This window comes from Nyctereutes procyonoides, unplaced genomic scaffold (genome assembly GCF_905146905.1).
Source record: "Nyctereutes procyonoides isolate TBG_1078 unplaced genomic scaffold, NYPRO_anot_genome, whole genome shotgun sequence".
Lineage (NCBI taxonomy): Eukaryota > Metazoa > Chordata > Mammalia > Carnivora > Canidae > Nyctereutes > Nyctereutes procyonoides.
In genome coordinates this window covers 4186304-4205764 of record NW_026575143.1, presented here as the reverse complement: position 1 = coordinate 4205764, position 19461 = coordinate 4186304, and the positions used below count along the sequence as shown (strand labels likewise).

The window sequence follows — 19461 nt, the reverse complement described above, 5'->3', positions numbered from 1 at the left end:
AGTGTTTTACAGAGTGGCTGTACCAGTTTGCATTCTCACCAACAGTGTAATAGGGTTTCCCTTTCTCCACATCCTTGCCAACACCTGTTGTTTCCTGTATTGTTGATTTCAACTGTTCTGACAGGTGTGAGGTGGAGTTTTGATTTCCATTTCCTTGATGATGAGTGATGTTGAACATGTTTTTATGTGTCTGTTGGCTATCTTCTTTGGAAAAATATCTATGTCTTCTCTCCATTTATTAACTGGATTATTCTTTGAGAAATGGGTTTTAGATGTTCTTCTATATTTTGGAAACCAACCTCTCATCAGATATATGTCATCTGCAAATATCTTTTCCCATTCCAAAACTTACTTTTAGTTTTGTTGATTGTTTCCTTCTCTGTGCAAAGGCTTTTTATTTTGATAGAGTCCCAATAATTTATTTTTGCTTTTGTTTCCCTTGCCTCAGAAGAAATACCTAGTAAGAAGTTGGTATAGCCTGTTATTGCTTGTGTTCTCCTCTAGGGTTTTGATGGTTTCATGTCTCTTCATGTCTTTAATCGATTTTGAAATTGCTTTTGTGTATGGTGTAAGAAAGTGGTCCAGTTTCATTCTTTTTCATGTTGTTGTCCAGGTTTCCTAACACCGTTTGTTGAGAAGACTGTCTTTCTTTTTACAGTAGATATTCTTCCCTGCTTTGTTGATGATTAATTGAATGTGTAGTTGTGGGTTCCCTTCCGGGTTTTCTATTCTGTTCCATTGACCTAGTTTTCTATTTTGTGTCAGTACCATACTGTCTTGATCACTACAGCTTTGTAATATAACTTAAAGTCTGGAATTGTGACGTGTCCAGCTTTGCTTTGCTTTTTCAAGGTTGCTTTGTCTATTTGGGGTCTTTTGTGGTTCCATACAAATTTAGAATTGTTCTAAGTCTGTGAAAAATGCTGTTGGTATTTTGATAGGTGTTGCATTAAATATATAGAATGCTTTGGGTAATATAGACGCTTGAACAATGTTCTTGTAATCCATGAGCATGGAATCTTTCCATTTCTTCGTGGCATATTCAATCATATTCAATATCTTTCATAAGTGTTCTATAGTTTTCAGAGTGCAGATCTTTTTTTTTTAAGATTTTATTCATGAGAGGCACAGAGAGAGAGGCAGAGACACCGGCAGAGGGAGAAGCAGGGTCCCTGTGGGGAGCCCAATGTAGGGCCTGATCCCGGAACTCCAAGATCATGTCCCGAGCCAAAGGCAGATGCCCAACCACTGAGCCACCCAGGTGTTCCAAAAATGCAGATCTTTTACCTCTTTGGTTAGGTTTATTCCTAGGTATCTTATGGTTTTTGGTGCAATTGTAAATGGGATCGATTCCTTAACTTCTCTTTCTGCTGCTTCATTACTGGCATATAGAAATGCAACAGATTTCTGTATATTGATCTTGTATCTTACAACTTTACCAATTTGTGTATCAGTTCTAGCAACTTTTTGGTGGAGTCTTTCAGGTTTTCTATATGAGTATCATGTCATCTGCCAATAGTGAAAGTTTTTCTTCCTTGCTGATTTGGATACCTTTTATTTCTTTTTGTTGTCTGATTGCTGTAGCTAGGATTTCCCATATTATGTTAAATAACAGTGGTGAGAGTAGACGTCCTTGTCTTGTTCCTGACTGTAGAAAGAAAGCTCTGATTTTTTTCCCCAATAAGGATGATATTAGCTGTGGGTTTTTCGTGTATGGCCTTTATGATGTTGAGGTTGAGGTGTGTTTCCTCTATCCCTACCTTTTTTTTTTTCTATCCTTACTTTGTTGATGGTTTTTATCATGAACAGATGTTGTACTTTCCAAAATGCTTTTTCCTTATTTATTGAAAGGATCATATGGTTTATCTTTTCTTTTGTTAATGTGGTGTAGCACTTTGACTAATTTGTGAATATTGAACCAATCTTGCAACTCAGGAATAAATCCCACTTGATGGTGTTGAATGGTCTTTTTTAATGTGCTGTTGGATTCAGTTTGTTAGGATTTTATTGAGAATTTTTGCATTCTTGTTCATCTAGGATATTGGCCTGTAGTTTTCTTTGTTACTGGAGTCTTTATTAGGTTTTGGTATCAGGGTAATGCTGGACTCATAGAATGAATTTGGAAGTTTTCCGTCCTTTTCTATTTTTTTGAATAGTTTGGAAAGAATAGGTATTAATTCTTCTTTAAATGTTTAGTAAAATTTGCCTTTGAAGCCATCTGGCCCTGGACTTTTGTTTCTTGGGAGGTTTTTTTTTTTTTTTTTTTTGATTACTGATTCAATTTCTTTGCTGGTCATTGGTTTGCTCAATTTTATATTTATTCTTGTTTCAATTTTGGTAGTTTATGTTTCTAGGAATTTATCGATTTCTTCCAGGTTTGTTGACATACAGTTTTTCATAATATTATCTTATGGTTGTTTGTATTTTTGTGGTGTTGTTTGTTGTTTCTCCTCTCTTGTTGTGATTTTATTTGTTTGGGTCCTTTCTCTTTACTTTTTGATAAGTCTGGCTAGGGGTTATCAATTTTATTAAATTTTTCAAAGAACCAGCTCCTGATTTCAATGATCTGTTCTATTGTTTTTCTGGTTTCTATAGGACTTATTTCACCTCTAATCTTTATTATTTCCCTCCTTTTCCTGGCTTTTGCTGGATGGAATATTTTGGCTGCAGATTTTTCCCTTTCAGCACTTAGGATATATCATGCCACTCCCTTCTTGCCAAGTTTTTTTTTTTTTTTTTTTTTTTAATCTCCTTCTAGCCTATGGGTTTTCCCTTATACATTAGAGACTTCTTTTGTCTTGCTGATTTTTAAAGATTGTTTTTCTTTATCCTTATATTTTACAAAGTAAATTACAATAAGTCTTGGCGTTATTGGCCTGCTTTTGTTGATTTTGATGGGAATTCTTTGTGCCTCATGGATCTGGATCTGTTTCCTTCCCTAGATTAGAGATGTTTTCAGGTATGATTTCCTCAAATAGATTTTCTGCCTCCTTTTCTCTCTCTTCTTCTGAGACTCCCATAATATGAATGTTATTATGTTTGATGGAGTCACTGAATTCCTTAAGTCTGTTCTCATGTTCCACATAATTCTTCTCTTTTGTTTAGCTTCATTATTTTCCATTATTTTTATCTTCTATATCACTTTTAAAAAATATTTTATTTATTTATTTATTTATTTATTTATTTATTTATTTATTTATTTATTTAGAGAAAGAAGGAGAGAGAGCACAAGCAGGGGGAGTGGCAAGGGAGAGGGAGAAGCAGACTCCCTGTCAAGCGGGGAGCCTGATGTGGGACTTGATCCCAGGAACCTGGGATCATGACCGGAGCCAAACACAGATGCTTAACTGACTGAGCCACCCAGAGCTCCTATCTTCTATACCACTTATTTGTTCTTCTGCGTCATTAAATCCAATCTGTTTCCAATCTTGGTTATTTCATTTTTCATTTCTGATTGATTTCTTTTTGACTCTTATCTCTGGTAAGGGCCTCCCTGAAGTCTTCCGTTCTTTTCTCAGGCCAATTAGTATCTTTATGCTTGTTGCTCTAAATTCTCCATCAGGTGTGATATATATATATCTGTTTTGCTTAGATCTCTGGCCATGACCTTATCTTGTTCTTTCATTTGGGATGAATTCCTCCATCTTGGCATTTTCTCTAAGTCTCTGCCTTCTTCTCTGTGTTAGAAAAGCCAGTTATATTTCCTGCTCCTGAGAGATAATGGCTTTATGAGGAAGGGGTCATATAGTGTCCAGGGCCTGGCATTTCAAGGAAGTGTCTCTGGTGTGTGCTGAATGTGTTTTTCTGCTCTATTTTGGCTGCTCTATCCTTCAGGCCAGTCATCTGAAGAGGCTCTCCTCACCTGCAGTCATCAGTGTTTGGTCCTTGACCAGAATGTGGTGACTTTTATTTATTTCTTTTTCGTATTTTTAAATTTGTTTTTATTGAAGTTCAATTTGCCAATATATAGCATAACACCCATTGCTCATCCCATCAAGTGCCCTCAGTGCCTTTCACCCACTTACCCCAACCCCCCTCACCTCCCCTTCTGCCGCCCTTTGTTTCCTAGAGTTAGGAGTCTCTCATGGTTTGTCTCCCTCTCTAATTTCCCCCCTATTTTGATAGAGATTGCATTGAATATGTAAATTGCCCTGGGTAGCATAGATATTTTCACAATATTTATTCTTCCAGTCCATGAGCATGGAATGTTATTCCATCTCATTTCTTTTTGTTGTCTTATTGCTGAGGCTGGGACTTCTAGTACTATGTTGAACAACAGTGGTGAGAATGGACATCCCTGTCATGTTCCTGATCTTAGGGGAAAGGCTCTCAGTTTTTACCCATTGAGAATGATATTTGCTGTGGGCTTTTCGTAGATGGCTTTTAAGATGCTGAGGAATGTTCCCTCTATACCTACACTCTGAAGAGTTTTGATCAGGAATCCATGCTGTATTTTGTCAAATGCTTTCTCTGCATCTATTGAGATGATCATATGGTTCTAATGTGGTGACTTTTAATGAGGCATGCTCTGGTATGCTTGTTATTTGAGAGCTGATACTACTTCTGGTAGAACTGAAGCCCTGAGAAACTCTCTGATTGGGAGAAGGGGTTTCTGCTGGTCTTCTCAGGGGGAGGCCAGCTCTGCGGAGACTGAGGCAAGCTTGATGGAGAAGGGCAGTAGTGCCATAACACAGGGGTGTAGTATTTGGTGTAAACAGGTTAGGCAGCTGGTGTTGGTGTAGTGCTACTTACCTCAGGTGGTTCCATATTTATGCTGAGGGTTGGGGGAAAGAAATGGTGCTGGCCAGCTCCTTTATCCCTAGAGAGGCATCTCTGGGAATGCTGCCCCCAGGCATTCTTCAGATTGCTGTTTCCACACCATCTGTCCCTGGGTTATTTGCCTCCCTTTTCTCTAGGAGTAGAGCAATACTCTCTGGGCTTTATACCAGTCAATCCTGGTCACCTTTCAAACTCCTCACCAGCACTTGTTATTGTGTTTTTGATTTTAGCCATTCTGACCTGTGTGAGATGATATCTCATTGTGGTTTTGATTTGCATTTGCCTGATGATGAGTGATGTTAAGCATCTTTTCATGTGCCTCCTGGCCATCTGTGTGTCTTCTTTGGAATATTGTCTATTTAGGTGTATTCACTCAATTTTCATAAAAGCTACATTTGATTCCTATCCTTGTGTGCCAAATCTTAATCAGTAGTTTCCTAGATGTCACATAAAGGTTTTATTTACTCTTTTTGCAAGCAGAAGAAACTGACCCTAGCTAAAGCAAAACATTTATTGGGTGGATATTAAGATAATTCAAAGAATTGAAGGAAAAGTGAACAATATGTTTGGTGAGGGATAGAACCAGGAAAGCTCTTGGAATCAAAAATAATAGAAGTTTAGAGACCGCTACTGCTTCTATCTTTTCAGAGAACTTTTAGAGTGAGAGCTTATGGGTATTTCCCCTCCATCCCTTTGGATACTGACTCTGGAAATACTTGGCCCTAACCGCTTCCTTTCCATAGTAGTCAATTTTTAGGTGATTGGATCTATTTGACTTTGCTTATTAGGTCAAATGTTACCAGGACAGTTTGAGATGAGGGAGGTGCAGAACTGTCCTAGAATGTGGTGTTGTTTCTTAACAAAAGGGAAGAAGAAATACTGGGCACAAATATCTGGTGTCTACTGTACTTAATAGTTTTTCCCTGATTACTTAAATTATCTATTTTGTTACTCCAGATATCAGTAGATAAGTATTTTAGGTTTTGTAGGCCATACAGCCTATGTTGCATCTTAAGTCCCCTTCCATAGTATGAAAATAGTCATAAATAAATGAGCATGGCTATGTTGCAATAAAACTTTATTTACAAAAAAAGGCCACAAGGCACATTTGGCCTATGGTTTACTGTTTCCTTATTTATTTCATTTTGGCTAACACCTGGCTTTCTATAATAGCTTCCTAAATAGGATCTCCTAGGCGTGTATATTTTGGTATGCTGTTTCTAGAAAATGTCACTGCTTAAAGATTTGTTTCTGCTTTCTGTTCTGTCCCATTAGCCTTGTCTAGTCCTAAGCTAATGCCTGAGGTCCTTAATGACTAGAGATTTATAACAGGTCTTGATATTTTATAAGACAAGTCAACCCACCTTGCAATTTATAAGAATTTATTTACTTTTGGTCTTTCCATTTGCTTATAAATTTTAGAGTTAACTTGTCAAATTATGCAATTGTGCTGAATCTGTACACCAAATGATAGAGATTTACATCTAGGATATCATGATATACCTATTTGTTTATAAATATTAATTGCTTCCATTTTTGATGATTTTCTTTAATCCTTACAATGTCTATGATTACCTTCATAAAATTCATTTTGTTAATCTTAGATATTTCTTTGTTATTTTAATTGCTGTCTTTTAAAAGATATTTTAAAACTATCATTGAGAATTGTAATAAATTTTTGTGTATTTAATTTTGCACCCACAAACCTATCTATACTGTCATAATGATTATCTTTTTATTTCCTACTTGCAAAGTCAAAGTATGTATGAATTATAATAGCCTAAATTTTCTTGGTTTCCAATTTGTGATGCTATTTCTTTTTCCTGCCTTGTTGCACTAGTAAAGACCTCTGGAATGATACTGAATAGACATGATGAGAGTATGTATTTTTCATTTGTTCCTGATTTTAAGGGGAATTTCTTGGTTCTGTGGTCAGCCAGCATGCCTGTGCCTGCCTCTTTCTCTAGGTTATTTTTCTTCTTTTCATAATTTGCTAAGTTTTTTTCATACTCCATAAAATTCTTTCAGCTTCTGCCTACTGTACAATTCTGAAGCCAATTCTGCATTTTAAGTTGTATGTTACAAAAGTACCCCACTTCCAGGTAATAAAATCTTTATACTTTTGTATTTGCTGCTCAATTGGTTGCTTTATTGGTTGCTTTACAGTAAAGTGCTTACAGTATTGTTTTAAATTATTACAGTTTATATTCAAGTAATATGAAATCACTTAAGAACCAGGGTGGCTCAGTAGGTTAAGTGTCCAACTTTTGATTTCCACTGAGGTCATGATCTCAGGGTTGTGAGATCCAGCCCCCACCTTGGGCTCTGTACTGAGATAAAGTTTGCTTGAGATTGTCTCTGCCTCTGCCTCTGGCCCTGCTCACACTATCTCTGTCTAAAATAAATAAATAAATAAAATCTTAAAAAAATGCAATCACTAAGAGCCTTAAGATAATGTACTTTTATTTGTCCTTTTCCAGCCTTTGTGCTATCATTTTCATACATCTTACAACCTATGATATAAATGGGACAACACATTTTCATTATTTTAGCTGTAAACTATTACCTTTTATATAAGAAAAGTCTTGGGATCCCTGGGTGGCGCAGCGGTTTGGCGCCTGCCTTTGGCCCAGGGCGCGATCCTGGAGACCCGGGATCGAATCCCACGTCAGGCTCCCGGTGCATGGAGCCTGCTTCTCCCTCTGCCTGTGTCTCTGTCTTTCTCTCTCTCTCACTGTGTGCCTATCATAAATAAATAAAAAAATTAAAAAAAAAAAAGAAAAGTCTTTATATTTTCTCATTTAATTATCATTTCTGTTGGTCTTAAGTTTGTATATTTTCTTATTTCTGTCTAGTATCATTTTTCCTTGTACTTGAAGGATTCTTCATAATTTTTTTATGTTCAGGTCTGCAGCTGATGTATTTTTTCAAATTTTTGACTTCTGAAAAAAAATTTTTTCCTTCAGTTTTGAAAGATATTTTCTCTGAATAGAGAAATCTAGGTTTGACTGTCTCTTTTTCTTCTAGTATTTAAAGGTGTTTCTCTTTTGTCTTCTGACTTGCTTTGTTTCTAAAAAGAAATCTGCTGTCCATTTTATCCTTGTATATAATCTACTTTCCTCCTCTGTCTTCTAAGATTTTTATCCATATTACTGCTTTTAATAATTTTATTATATGTCTTGGAGGTAGTCTTCCTTATATTTTGTGGATTTGTGGTATAAGGTTTGTCAAGTTGAGAGCGCCGAATCCTACCACTAGACACCAGGAGGTTTTGTCAAGTTTGAAAATAAAATTTGGCTGTTATTTCTTCAAATATTTACTTTCTTTCCTTTCCTCCATCATGTACTGCAATTACAAGCATATTTGTCACTTAAAGTTTTTTCACAACTCACTGATGATCTCTTCACTATTTTTAGGCTTTTTCCTTTTCATTTTTAAAGTATTTTTTGATTGTCAGTATATATTAGGCTTTTCCAATGTATATTAGGTTATTCTGTATAGGGAATATATCCCAAAACTCATATTGAAACTAGAAAGTTATTTGGGGACCTTAACAATTTTCATTAAAAATTCATTATTATACTTATTTTTCATATTTTATGAAGAAATAAAATAAACTTTTGTTTAACTCATGAGAACTGCCACTAGTGAATTTGTGTCTTTTGGGAGCTGTGTTCTAAAACAGGAAATAAACACCTAATGCATGCCTTAATAGGTCTCTTAATAAGGCCATCCAAAAGTTTCAATAAGCTAATTGCTAAGTTTTTTCTCAATTTCTTGTATAAAATAATCTGGTACTACATAGTAGTTCAAGAATACTTTAAAATATATAGTTAGTTCTGCTATATTTGCTTTGAAATGCAAATTTATTCCAATACAATTTAGACATAATATGAATTTTTTCATGTGTTTATGCACAATTTCATCTGCAAAGTGTACTAGGTAAAATTGACTATATACCCTATCTTGAATCACCATGTTTGTAGTGTACCACACCAGTCCACAATCTGTTACAGTTTTTCATCCAATTTCAGATAACCCTTCTACCAAAACTGCCCAATAACAAGTTGCAACCTGTTTAGTGCTCATTTGCACAAATAAGCTTCAAGTCTTCCTCAAGATAAAGAGCTAGCTATATTTATCATACTATGTGTTTCTTAAATCATTTAACTGTGTAAAACAGAACTGTTTTTTATGTTTCTCTTTTTAAAAAATGTATCATTGGCCATGTTTTTTGGATGCTGGGCACCTCACTTCATTTTTCACATATGTCCTGAAGTGTTTAGTGCATGATTTTCATAGTTAGATGATTTTTAGGAAGGCATAAGTTATATTATAGAACTGGCTGTGATTTGTCAGGGGAATTTATTTTTTTTATATGTATTAGCTTATATACAATTTATATTCAATTGATCATGATAAGAAACATTCTGACTGTATCTTTAATTTTCTTTTGCTTCTGTTTAGATAACTTTCCTTGAAACATCAAGTGTAGTGAAATGTTTCCTTGAAACATCAAGTGTAGTAAAATAAAAAACCTTGTAATGTATATTATGTTTTATTTCCTTCTAATATATTATCTCATTAACTATTTATTTTTGGCTTCTATAAAATTACACAGAAGACAAAGTCTACATATGATCAGACAAAGAAAACTATAAAAACTGAGAAGAAAAAAGACAAAGGAAAACCTGAGAATTCAGAAGAGTAAGACAGAAAGCTACATGTTAATATTTTTCCTTATTAATGTATGTTTTCTTTTTATACAATTTGAGGTCACCTAAATATAACTTATTAACATTTTCTAAAAAATATAACACTACATTAAACATATTTTTATAAGCTGACTGGGATATGATGATGGATGAGGGCTAAGAAGGGAAGAACAAAGAACTAAAGGTGAATTAGAAGAAGAGAATGAAGCATAAGATTTTCAGGAACAAGTAAACAATTACATCTGAAAATCATTTTAGGAACAAAAGGATTTACATTGTTTCCTTGATGGTTTGGCTAATGTTTGTGGTTTGCAAATTAACTCCTCTGGCTGTTTTTTTTTTTTTTAACTGTACTTCTTGATTATACTTATTTTATAAAATCAATTATTTTTATCCATGTGGATTATTGTAATGTCATATTAAGTGAATATTTTCTCTAGAAATATAAAATATTTTTTTTTGCATTTTGAATTTGTTTTAGTCAAACCCTAATATTTAATTTTAAAAAGAATGTGAATTCAATCTTTATAGAGTTTCACACATTCTGAAAAGAAATTCAGTGGACAAACAGCCTTGTCCTTTGTCTCAGAAAAAGAAAGATGACCACTATTTTTTTCCTTTTGCTTATTTGTTTTGTTTCTTAAATTCCACATATGAGTGCAATCTTATGGTATTTGTCTTTCTCTGACTTATTTCACTTAGTGTAATATTCTCTAGCTCCATCCACATTGTTACAAACGGTAAGATTTCATTTTTTTTTAATGGCTGAGTAGGAACACCTGGGTGGCTCAGCCATTGAGTGTCTGCTTTTGGCTAAGGGTGTGATCCCAGAGTCTCAAGATCGAGTCCCACATTGGGCTGCCTGCATTGGAGCCTCCCTCTGCCTATGTCTCTGCCTCTATCTGTCTATCATCAATCAATAAATAAAATCTTTAAAAAATGGCTGAGTAATATTCCAGTGCATATTCCAGTGTGTGTGTGTGTATGTAAATGTTGAATAATATTTCTCAAGCTAATTTCTCATTGATATGATTAAAATGTGGAAGTGAGATAAAGTAAGGATTTTCAAAGTACATTGATCATTTTTTCCTCTCGTCATCTTGGGTTTTTATTTAAATTCTAGTTAGTTAATATACAATGTAATATTAGTTTCAGGAATACAATACAGTGATTCAACACTTCCATACAACACCCAGTACTCATTACAAGTGTACTTGTATATATGTATATACAAACACATCACATCTTCTTTATCCATTCATCAGTCAATGGACACTTGGGCTGTTTCCATAATTTAGCCATTTGTAGATAATGCTGCTACAATGTATCAGTTTGAATTAGTATTTTTGTATTCTTTAGGCAAATATCTAGCAGTGAAATTGCTGAATTGTAGCAATTGTTCTATTTTTAACTTTTTGAGGAACCTCCATACTGTTTTCCAGAGTGGCTGCATCAGTTTGCATTTCTACCAATAGTGTAAGAGAATTCCCCTTTCTCCATACCCTTGCCAACACCTGTTGTTTCTTGTGTTGTTGGCAAACCAAGAAACAGACTTTTAACTATAGAGAACAAACTGATGGTTACCAGAGGGGAGGTTGGGGGAGGGTTGGGTTAAATAGGTGATAGGAATTAAGGAGTGCACTATGATGAGCACTGAATGATGTATGGAAGTGTTGAATTACTGTATTATACTCCTGAAACTAATATTACATTGTACATTAACTAACTGGAATTTAAATGAAAACTTAAGATGACCAGAGAGGAAAAAATGATCAATGTACTTTGAGACTCCTTGCTTTATCTCACTCCCATATTTTAATCATACCAATGAAAAATTAGTTTAAGAAATGTTATTCAATTATCATTTATGTGGATTTATGATTCTTAAAAATATGAATTTTTTGGAGAAATTTATTTAAAAATGGTTTAAGTACTATTCAAGAAAGCAAAGTAGTCATGCAATTTAAAATATCACGATGTATTTAAAAACCTTTTTAATAACAGGAAGAAGTCTGTAGTCAAAGAGCTTAAAATAAAAGGAGATTTGACTCAAGTCCAGGTAACACACATTCTCTCTATGGATATAAGTTTAATTTAGTATATGCTGTGATAATTATATGTGTAAACATTAGTATGCATGTGAAATAGGGATGTGTGTCTGTATGCGTGTATATTTGTGTGTATGTATGTATTAAAGTTATTTTTTTATTAAAGTTATTTCTAAGATACTTCTTTTTTGTTGGTTGACTTTTCTCAGTAAGTTTCAGAAAATAATATGGTAAATACAAACATGTTTACTGTCAAGATTATGAAACTTACCATAGTTTACTCAACAACAGGAAATATCATGGAGGAAAGATCATATTGGGAGTCATAACAGGATCTTACTAAGTTCTGTGACTATGGACAAGTCCCTTTAACTTACTTGAGCTTTATATTTTCTATCACTAAAATGGGCAAAACAGTATCTTTTCTATCTCAGAAAGGTAGAAGAGGTGTAAAAATCAAATAAGAAAAAGCTTTTCAGTAATTGTGAACTATAGAGCCCACTCTTTTTTATGTGATGCAATGAAAGGTAAGTAAACTTTATTTCATCTTGGCTTTGGAATACTTTTTTTTGCTATAAGTTTACTTTTTAAAGTAACCACCAGAGCATTATACTACTCATTTCAGTGAGTGGCTGGGGTAAGCATCCCACAAATGTCAACCTGAGTGGTTTAAGAGTCAGGTAACAAATTAGGGAAGAAAATGAAAGTACTACACTTGAGATTTTGAATATAAAATAAAATATTCCACTTTATGGTTTTAGTTTTCAATTTCTGCATAACAAGTTACCATAAATTTTTCAGTTTTTAAAACAACTTGTGTTGTCTCACAGTTTGAGTGTGTTAGGAGGCTGTGCTGGCTTAGCTATGTCCTGTGCTCACTAAATGCAATCAAGGTGTTGGGTAGACTCTATTCTAGTAACTCATTGTATCCCTTATCCATAGGGATACATTCCAAGGCCTTCAGGAGATCCCTGAAACTGTGGGTAGTTCCAAACCCTGTATATTCTGTGCTTTTTCATATATATATATATATATATATATATATATATATATATACCTATGATAAAATTTAATATTTATGATAAATTTAGTAATAAGTTAATACGGTAAGTTACTTTTATTTAAGAATAACAATAATAAAAGAACAATTATAATAATATACTGCAATAAAAGTTATATGAATGTGATTTCTCTGAAAATCTTATTGTACTGTACTCCTCCATCTTCTTATGATGATGTGAGATGATAAAATGCATACCTAATGAGATAAAGTGAGGTGAAATACGTAGGCATTTTGCTGTAGCATTCAGCTACTTACTATTCATCTTCTGACTATTAGTCAACTGCTTTCAGACTGTGGTTGAGCATAGGTAACTGAAATTGCAGAAAGCAAAACCAAGGATGAGGGGAGACTACTGTATTCCATTTTTAGAGGAGGAAACTCAGAGATATTAAATAACTTGACCAGATTTGAAGAGTTATAAAATGCATTCTGGTTGGATTGGATAGCCCAGGGATCCTCTCTATTTTTTGGTGAGGCTAAAATGACTAAGAGCATAAATTCAAATGTGAACTCCCCATTTATTGTTTCTTTTCAAGGATCATCAACTTTTAAAATTTACAGAAAATTCACTTAGTTTTTTCTATGTGCAATGCCAAGAAGTCTTTTTGTTAAAACTACTTACTACTTACTTTTAAGTATTAAGGATATGAAGTCTTTAATACAAATATAAACTATAATTGCATTCTATATGTACTTGAATAAATTATAGTTGAACATATCATAATATAGAAGGTGCAGACTTGATAAAAATATTGAATTTTTAAAATCTAAGTTTTCTAAGGAATTTATTTTAAAAAATTGAGATGTAATTGACAAGACATATTAATTTCAAAGCTATAGTATGTTAGCACATAGTTGGGGCATAATGTCCCTGACTAATTCCACCATAATAAATACAATATGAAAGGAGAATTATGATGTAGTAACTGAGAATATGGTATTAGAAAACAGGAAGTATTTCTATTTAGAAATAAGATGTATAAAGACAAAGACTTGAGGGAAAAGAGACTATTCAGAGGAATTCAAGTGCTTGAATATGATAGGATTTTTGGATTAAGGAGAAGAGTAGTAGTAAGCCTAATTTATATTTTGAGTAAGAAATGGGGATTTATTGAAGAATATTAAGAGTGATCCATTTGGTATTTTTAATTAAGATTACTATGCCAGCTTTATGAAAGATAAATTTTTGGGGTAGAGATTGGATTTTGCAGTCAGGAAGAACAGTTAGAGTGTTTTGAAATTAACTCAGTGATAAATTAGTTAATTTTAAGTTATATGAATTTATTAAGATGGAATTGTAAACAGTATTTCTTATAATCTAAATTTTAGTATTGCCAAATGGGAAGATTTAATTTTATAAAAATATTGATCCTTTCTAATTAATATAACAAAAGTAATGCATTTCTAGTCAGAATTTAAGAAGGACTTTTTAAAATAAGTGAGACGTAATTTGAAGATTATATAGAACTTGACTGTAAAAGCATTTAGGAGCCTTTTTTTTATTTTTTTATTTTTTAATTTTTTTTCAAAGACATTTTATTTATTTATTTATTTTTAAATTTATTTATGATACACACAGAGAGAGAGAGAGAGGCAGAGACACAGGCAGAGGGAAAAGCAGGCTCCACGCACCGGGTGCCCGACATGGGATTCGATCCCGGGTCTCCAGGATCGCGCCCTGGGCCAAAGGCAGGCGCCAAACCGCTGTGCCACCCAGGGATCCCTAGGAGCCTTTTTTTTAAATGGTAGTTCTTTTACCACTTTTCCAATTCCTTTTGAGATTATTGGTGGTGCATCTACTTTGGTAATTTATATTTTAATATAGATTCATCCATTTTTAATGGCTTTTCAAAAACATTGGTTAGAATTTTACATTATGCTATCTTAGGATTCCTTTTATTTTCTTTTTTCTATATCTCATTCCATTTATTTTTCATTTATAAAAGTTTTTATTTTTTGTTGCTTTCCTTTCAATCAGGTTTGTCAGGGGATTATATATTGCTGGTGCTTTCAACTAACTGATTTTAGGTTTTATGTAATGGTTCTATTTTACTTTTTGCTGTTACTGTTTTCTACTTTAATCTTTATTAATTTCTTTTCCCTCTTTTTCTTCATTTTTAATTCCTTTTCAGATCTGCCTTAGTTGTTATATGTAATTTATTTACTTTTGTGTTTGTTTAATAACAATAAACACTATCCAAGCTATACATTTTTCATCAAATATTGAATTTTATAGGTGTTACAAGTTTTTTTGTTGTTTCAAAAACGTGTTTTTAGTTTACCTTTTCATTTTCGGTTTACCTTTTTCTGGAATTAACATCAGAAAATAAGACCAAAAAATCTTTACTATCTGGGAGTTTTAAAGGTTTTCTTTGTGGTCAAATGTATATTTTTGTTTCAGTTTTCTATTATTTTATAACTAGCTGCGCCAACATTTAGAGGATTAGCACATCAATAATTATTTCTCTTTGATTTGGGGGTTGGCTGGGTCCAGTGGGATGATTCCTCTGTTCTGTGTTGTATCAGCTGGGTCACTGATGTGCGTCATTCAGCTGTGGAACGTTCAAGATGGCTTCCTCAGATGTCTGGTGGTTGGTGGAATGGCTAGGGACTGAATCTTTCTCATGGCATTACTCATCATTTAGCAGTCAAGCCCAAGCATCCTTCCAATGGCAGCTGGAATCTAAGAGGTCAAACAAAAGTAGGAGCTGCCAGACCTCTTATGATCTGAGCTCTGAAGCCTGAGAACATAATTTCCATGGCATTTTATTGGTTAGGGGCTAGCCCAGACTCAAAAGGAGGGAAAACAGTCAGTCTTGATGAGAGAAGTAGAATATATACATGAAGTGGGACAAATTATAGAATGTCATTGAAGAAACCTCCCCCCTTGTAAGTAGGGCCAGCCCTAATCCAGAGGCAGCCCATCCAGGCGCCTTCCTGAAATTTTAGCAACTAAAAGCATTCTGTTTACAATAAGAAAACCATTTCCCCCCACACCCTGATTGGAATGTCCCTGAATAGGTTCATGTTGACCTTCTGTGAAATCAACCTGGATGCTATGCGACTCCCGCGGTTCTTTGGTCTTTAGGCGGTTTCTTTCCTTTTGCCTTTAAAAGATCCCTGTAATTGCTAATCGGGACTCTTTTCCTCCTGGGAGGCAGAGAGCCCGTTTGCGCAAACGTTCAATAAACCCTCTTGCTAATTGCATCTGCCTGTCTGGGGTCTGAGTCTCTGGGGCGTCCACCGGGACACGCTGGCACCCGTGAGCCAGGGTCCAACAGTCATTTTTGGAAATAGTCTGTGATAATCTTTCCTCTAGTCATATGTTAATATTTCTTCCACAGGCAAAATGTACTCACACCTTCTTTCTAAAATTTCATTACATTTTAGTTTTATCTAAAGTCTAGGATCTTTTCATCTTCTGTACCAAGTCTAGATACGGCACCAGATCTGAATGTGGGGTCTTGGCACAGCTCTTCTTGATCTGGAGATCTGTTATCTATAAAGTGGCAAGTTATCCCTACCCCATCCCTCCAACACATACTTAACACATAGTATTGAGAAAAGGATAGGATGATTGCAATAGACTCTATTATTCAAATAGGGGGAAAACAGAAGGCACATAATTGAGAGCAGTCCTGAAATCCAACTAGACACACGGTACCAGTTCTGAGTTTCAGGGTGGGGTATGTACTTTGAGGTCTAGTTTTGCTCCCTGTGAATGATTTCCTAATCCAAAATTAAGTAATTCTTATTTTGCAGTGTGGTATATAGATTCTACTCTCTGAATCATCAATTTCTTTTCCATAAGAATGGCCCACATTTGCCGCTGAATAGCTCACTCAGCCTACTTCCTGCTCATCTATTATTCGGGACCTTGAGCTGTCTTTTCATTTTGAAATGTCTCTGTTCTTTTTAGTCTAACATGGTGGTGTTTCTCCTAAAACTTTGTTTTCTGTATGTTACTGTGATTCATTCTTTTACCTTAAAGCTATGTCCATAATTCTTTCTGAGATAGACTTATTTTTACTTAAAGTATGTCAGGCTTCTACAGGACAATACCTTCAAGATTATTCAACTTCTTTTGTATGATTAGGAGGATCCACAAAGTATATTTAAGTCTTTCTGAGGTCTAAATAGAGAATCTTATAGTCACATTCTTGATCTGACTTTGACTCTGAAGCTACATTTTAGTGTAGTACTATGACTTTGATTTTTGCCTTAAAGTAATTTCTTACTTTGAGAACTTCTTTTGTGGGCTGGAGTTACTGTCATGAATCTCCTGATGTTTTCTAATTTCTGCTTTAAAATCGAACCATTCTTTCTTTAGTTTATTTCTCTTGCAATAACTTTATTGCATTTCAGTAGTATAAGCCAAATAGTATTTTTAGCATTTGGGCTGGTAATTTCCTTAACCAGATCCACAGGTTTGTTAGGTATGTTTTTAACCCTGCAAGTTACTTTAGGCCTAAGCTTTTTTTTTTTTTTTTTTTTTAATTGTTCTATAACTATATAACTGAGTCCTTACCCTGGTTTTTCAGCTCCTTATATGAGTTTTCCAGACTGGCAAGAGCAAAACCCATAAAACTTGTTAGAGATGTGGAGTTGAAAGTCTTGGTAGTTTTTCCATCACATTCTTTAAGGAAGTCATAAGGTAGCCAATGTTCACAAGGAAGAGTGGCATACAGTGGGAGAAATTGTTCACGGTCAATTATGGAAATAATCCAACATGGTATTCCATTTTTGTAAATGTTCTGACATAAAATAATACATATTTTCTATTGCTAAGCATACTAGTTAAGTTTTCCTAAATAACGAAGTACTCTAAAACTTGGTGATTTAAAACAGCAGATATTCATTGTTTCACTTAGTGACTGGTTAAGTGTTCTTTCTTGCAAGGCTTGTCTTGGGTTGGATGATCTTAGGTAGCTTTATTCATGTATATGAAGTCTCAGCTGGAACATCTGTGACAGATGGAACTTCTTTCTAGTCTCTAAGCCTCCAGGAGGCTAGCCCTGGATAGTTTACAGAAGGATTGATTCCCAGTAGCAAGAGCAAACAAAGCTAGAAACAAAGCTGGAAAACTTACTGAGGCCTCATAAGCTCAGACCTCAGATACTGCCATATGCATAGTCTCCTATTAGCCAAAGCAAGTCACAGGCCAGCCTAATTTTAAAGAGGAGGAAATGGACTCCTCATTTGAGGGGAGCTACCATAAAGAATTTATGGCCATTGTCATCTACCATAAATGGAGTATATATTTTCTTTCCCTTTCTCTCCTTTACTTTTCTCTATCTAAAATTCAATCAAATCTAGATTTGTTTTATTTAACTCTCTTAAATAGGCTAAGCTACTATATAAAGAGACCCATACAATTCAACAGTTAAACATGACAGAATGTGATTTTTCTCTAATGGAAAATTTGGGTAGAGGGTTTCAGGTAGCATAGTAGTTTGATGCTATTTTGGAACAAGTCTTACTTCTTACCTCTATTTTTCACTGAAGTATAGAAATTTTACCAGATCTTAATTTTTTTTATTTAATCAACTAAGTTTTATTTTCCTACCTATTTCATTATTATTTATCTTTCTTTTTTTCTTTTACCCTTATGAAACTAATATTCAAATATTATGATTCCTAGATCTATTTTTTAAATTTTCTGTATTTTTGGTCTTGGCTTCTATTTGTGTGTTTGTTCTGTGCTTTGAACTATTTTATTTACTTGACAATAGTTCTAAATATAGTCTCAAAATTAGTCTTTCTCATGTTCACTTCCTCTTGACTTTTTAAAATTGTTTTTATTTTAATTCTAATATAGTTATCATACAGTCTTATATTAATTTCAGGTGTACAATATAGTGATTCAACAATTCTATACATTATTCAATGCTCATCATGATAAGTAAACTCTTTAAAACCCCATCACCTATTTCACCCATGCCCTCACTCACCTCATTCATACCCATCTGTTTGTTCTCTATAGTTAAAAGTCTCTTTCTTGGTTTGCCTCTCTCTCACTCTCTCTTTTCACCTTTGTTCATTTGTTTTGTTTCTTAAATTCTACATACAAGTGAAATCACACAGTATTTGTCATTCTCTGAGTTATTATGCTTAGCATTATACTCTCTAGTTTCATCCATGTTTTTGGAAATGGAAAGATTCTGTTCTTTTCTTATGGCTGAATAATATTCCTGTGGGGTGTGTGTGTGTGTGTGTGTGTGTGTGTGTATCTTGTATGCTCATTCATCTATTGATGGACACTTGAATGCTTCAGTGATTAAGTTTCTATAAATAATGCTGAAATAAACATAGAGGTTCATGGAGCCCTTTGAGTTAGCGTTTTCAAAATTTTCAGGTAAATACCTGGTAGTGGGGTTACTCGTCCTAGGGTAGTTTTGTTTCTAACTTTATGAGGAATCTCCATACTGTTTTCCACAGGGACCGTAGATTGCATTCCCACCAACATTGGACCAGTGTTCCTTTTTCTCCCCATTCTCACCAATACCTGTTGTTTCTTGTGTTTTTGATTTTGGTCATTCTGAGAGGTGTGGGGGTAATATCTCAGTGTAGTTTTGATTTTTATTCCCTGATGATGAGTGATGTTAAGCATCTTTTCATGTTTCTGTTGGCCATCTTGATGTCTTCTTTGGAGAAATGTCTGTTCATATTTTTCTCCCCATTTTTAAATTGGATTATTTGTTTTCTAGGTATTGATTTGTATGAAGTCCCTATTTATTTTGAATACTAGCCTTTTATTGGATATATCACTTGCAAATATCTTCTCCCATCCTATAGTTTGCCTTTTAGTTTTATTAATTATTTCCCTCACTGTGCAGAAACTTTTTGATGTGGTCCT

At 34.2% G+C, this 19461-nt stretch overlaps 1 protein-coding gene across 1 annotated transcript in view; it reads left to right on the top strand.

Moving 5' to 3' along the window:
• Positions 1–19461, top strand: part of CCDC7 (coiled-coil domain containing 7) — a 165076-nt gene that overhangs the window by 66237 nt on the left and 79378 nt on the right. The window contains exons 12-13 of the mRNA XM_055308661.1: positions 9401–9486; positions 11499–11553. Of these exons, the coding sequence (XP_055164636.1) occupies positions 9401–9486; positions 11499–11553 (141 nt within the window). The remainder of the gene's footprint in view (positions 1–9400; positions 9487–11498; positions 11554–19461) is intronic.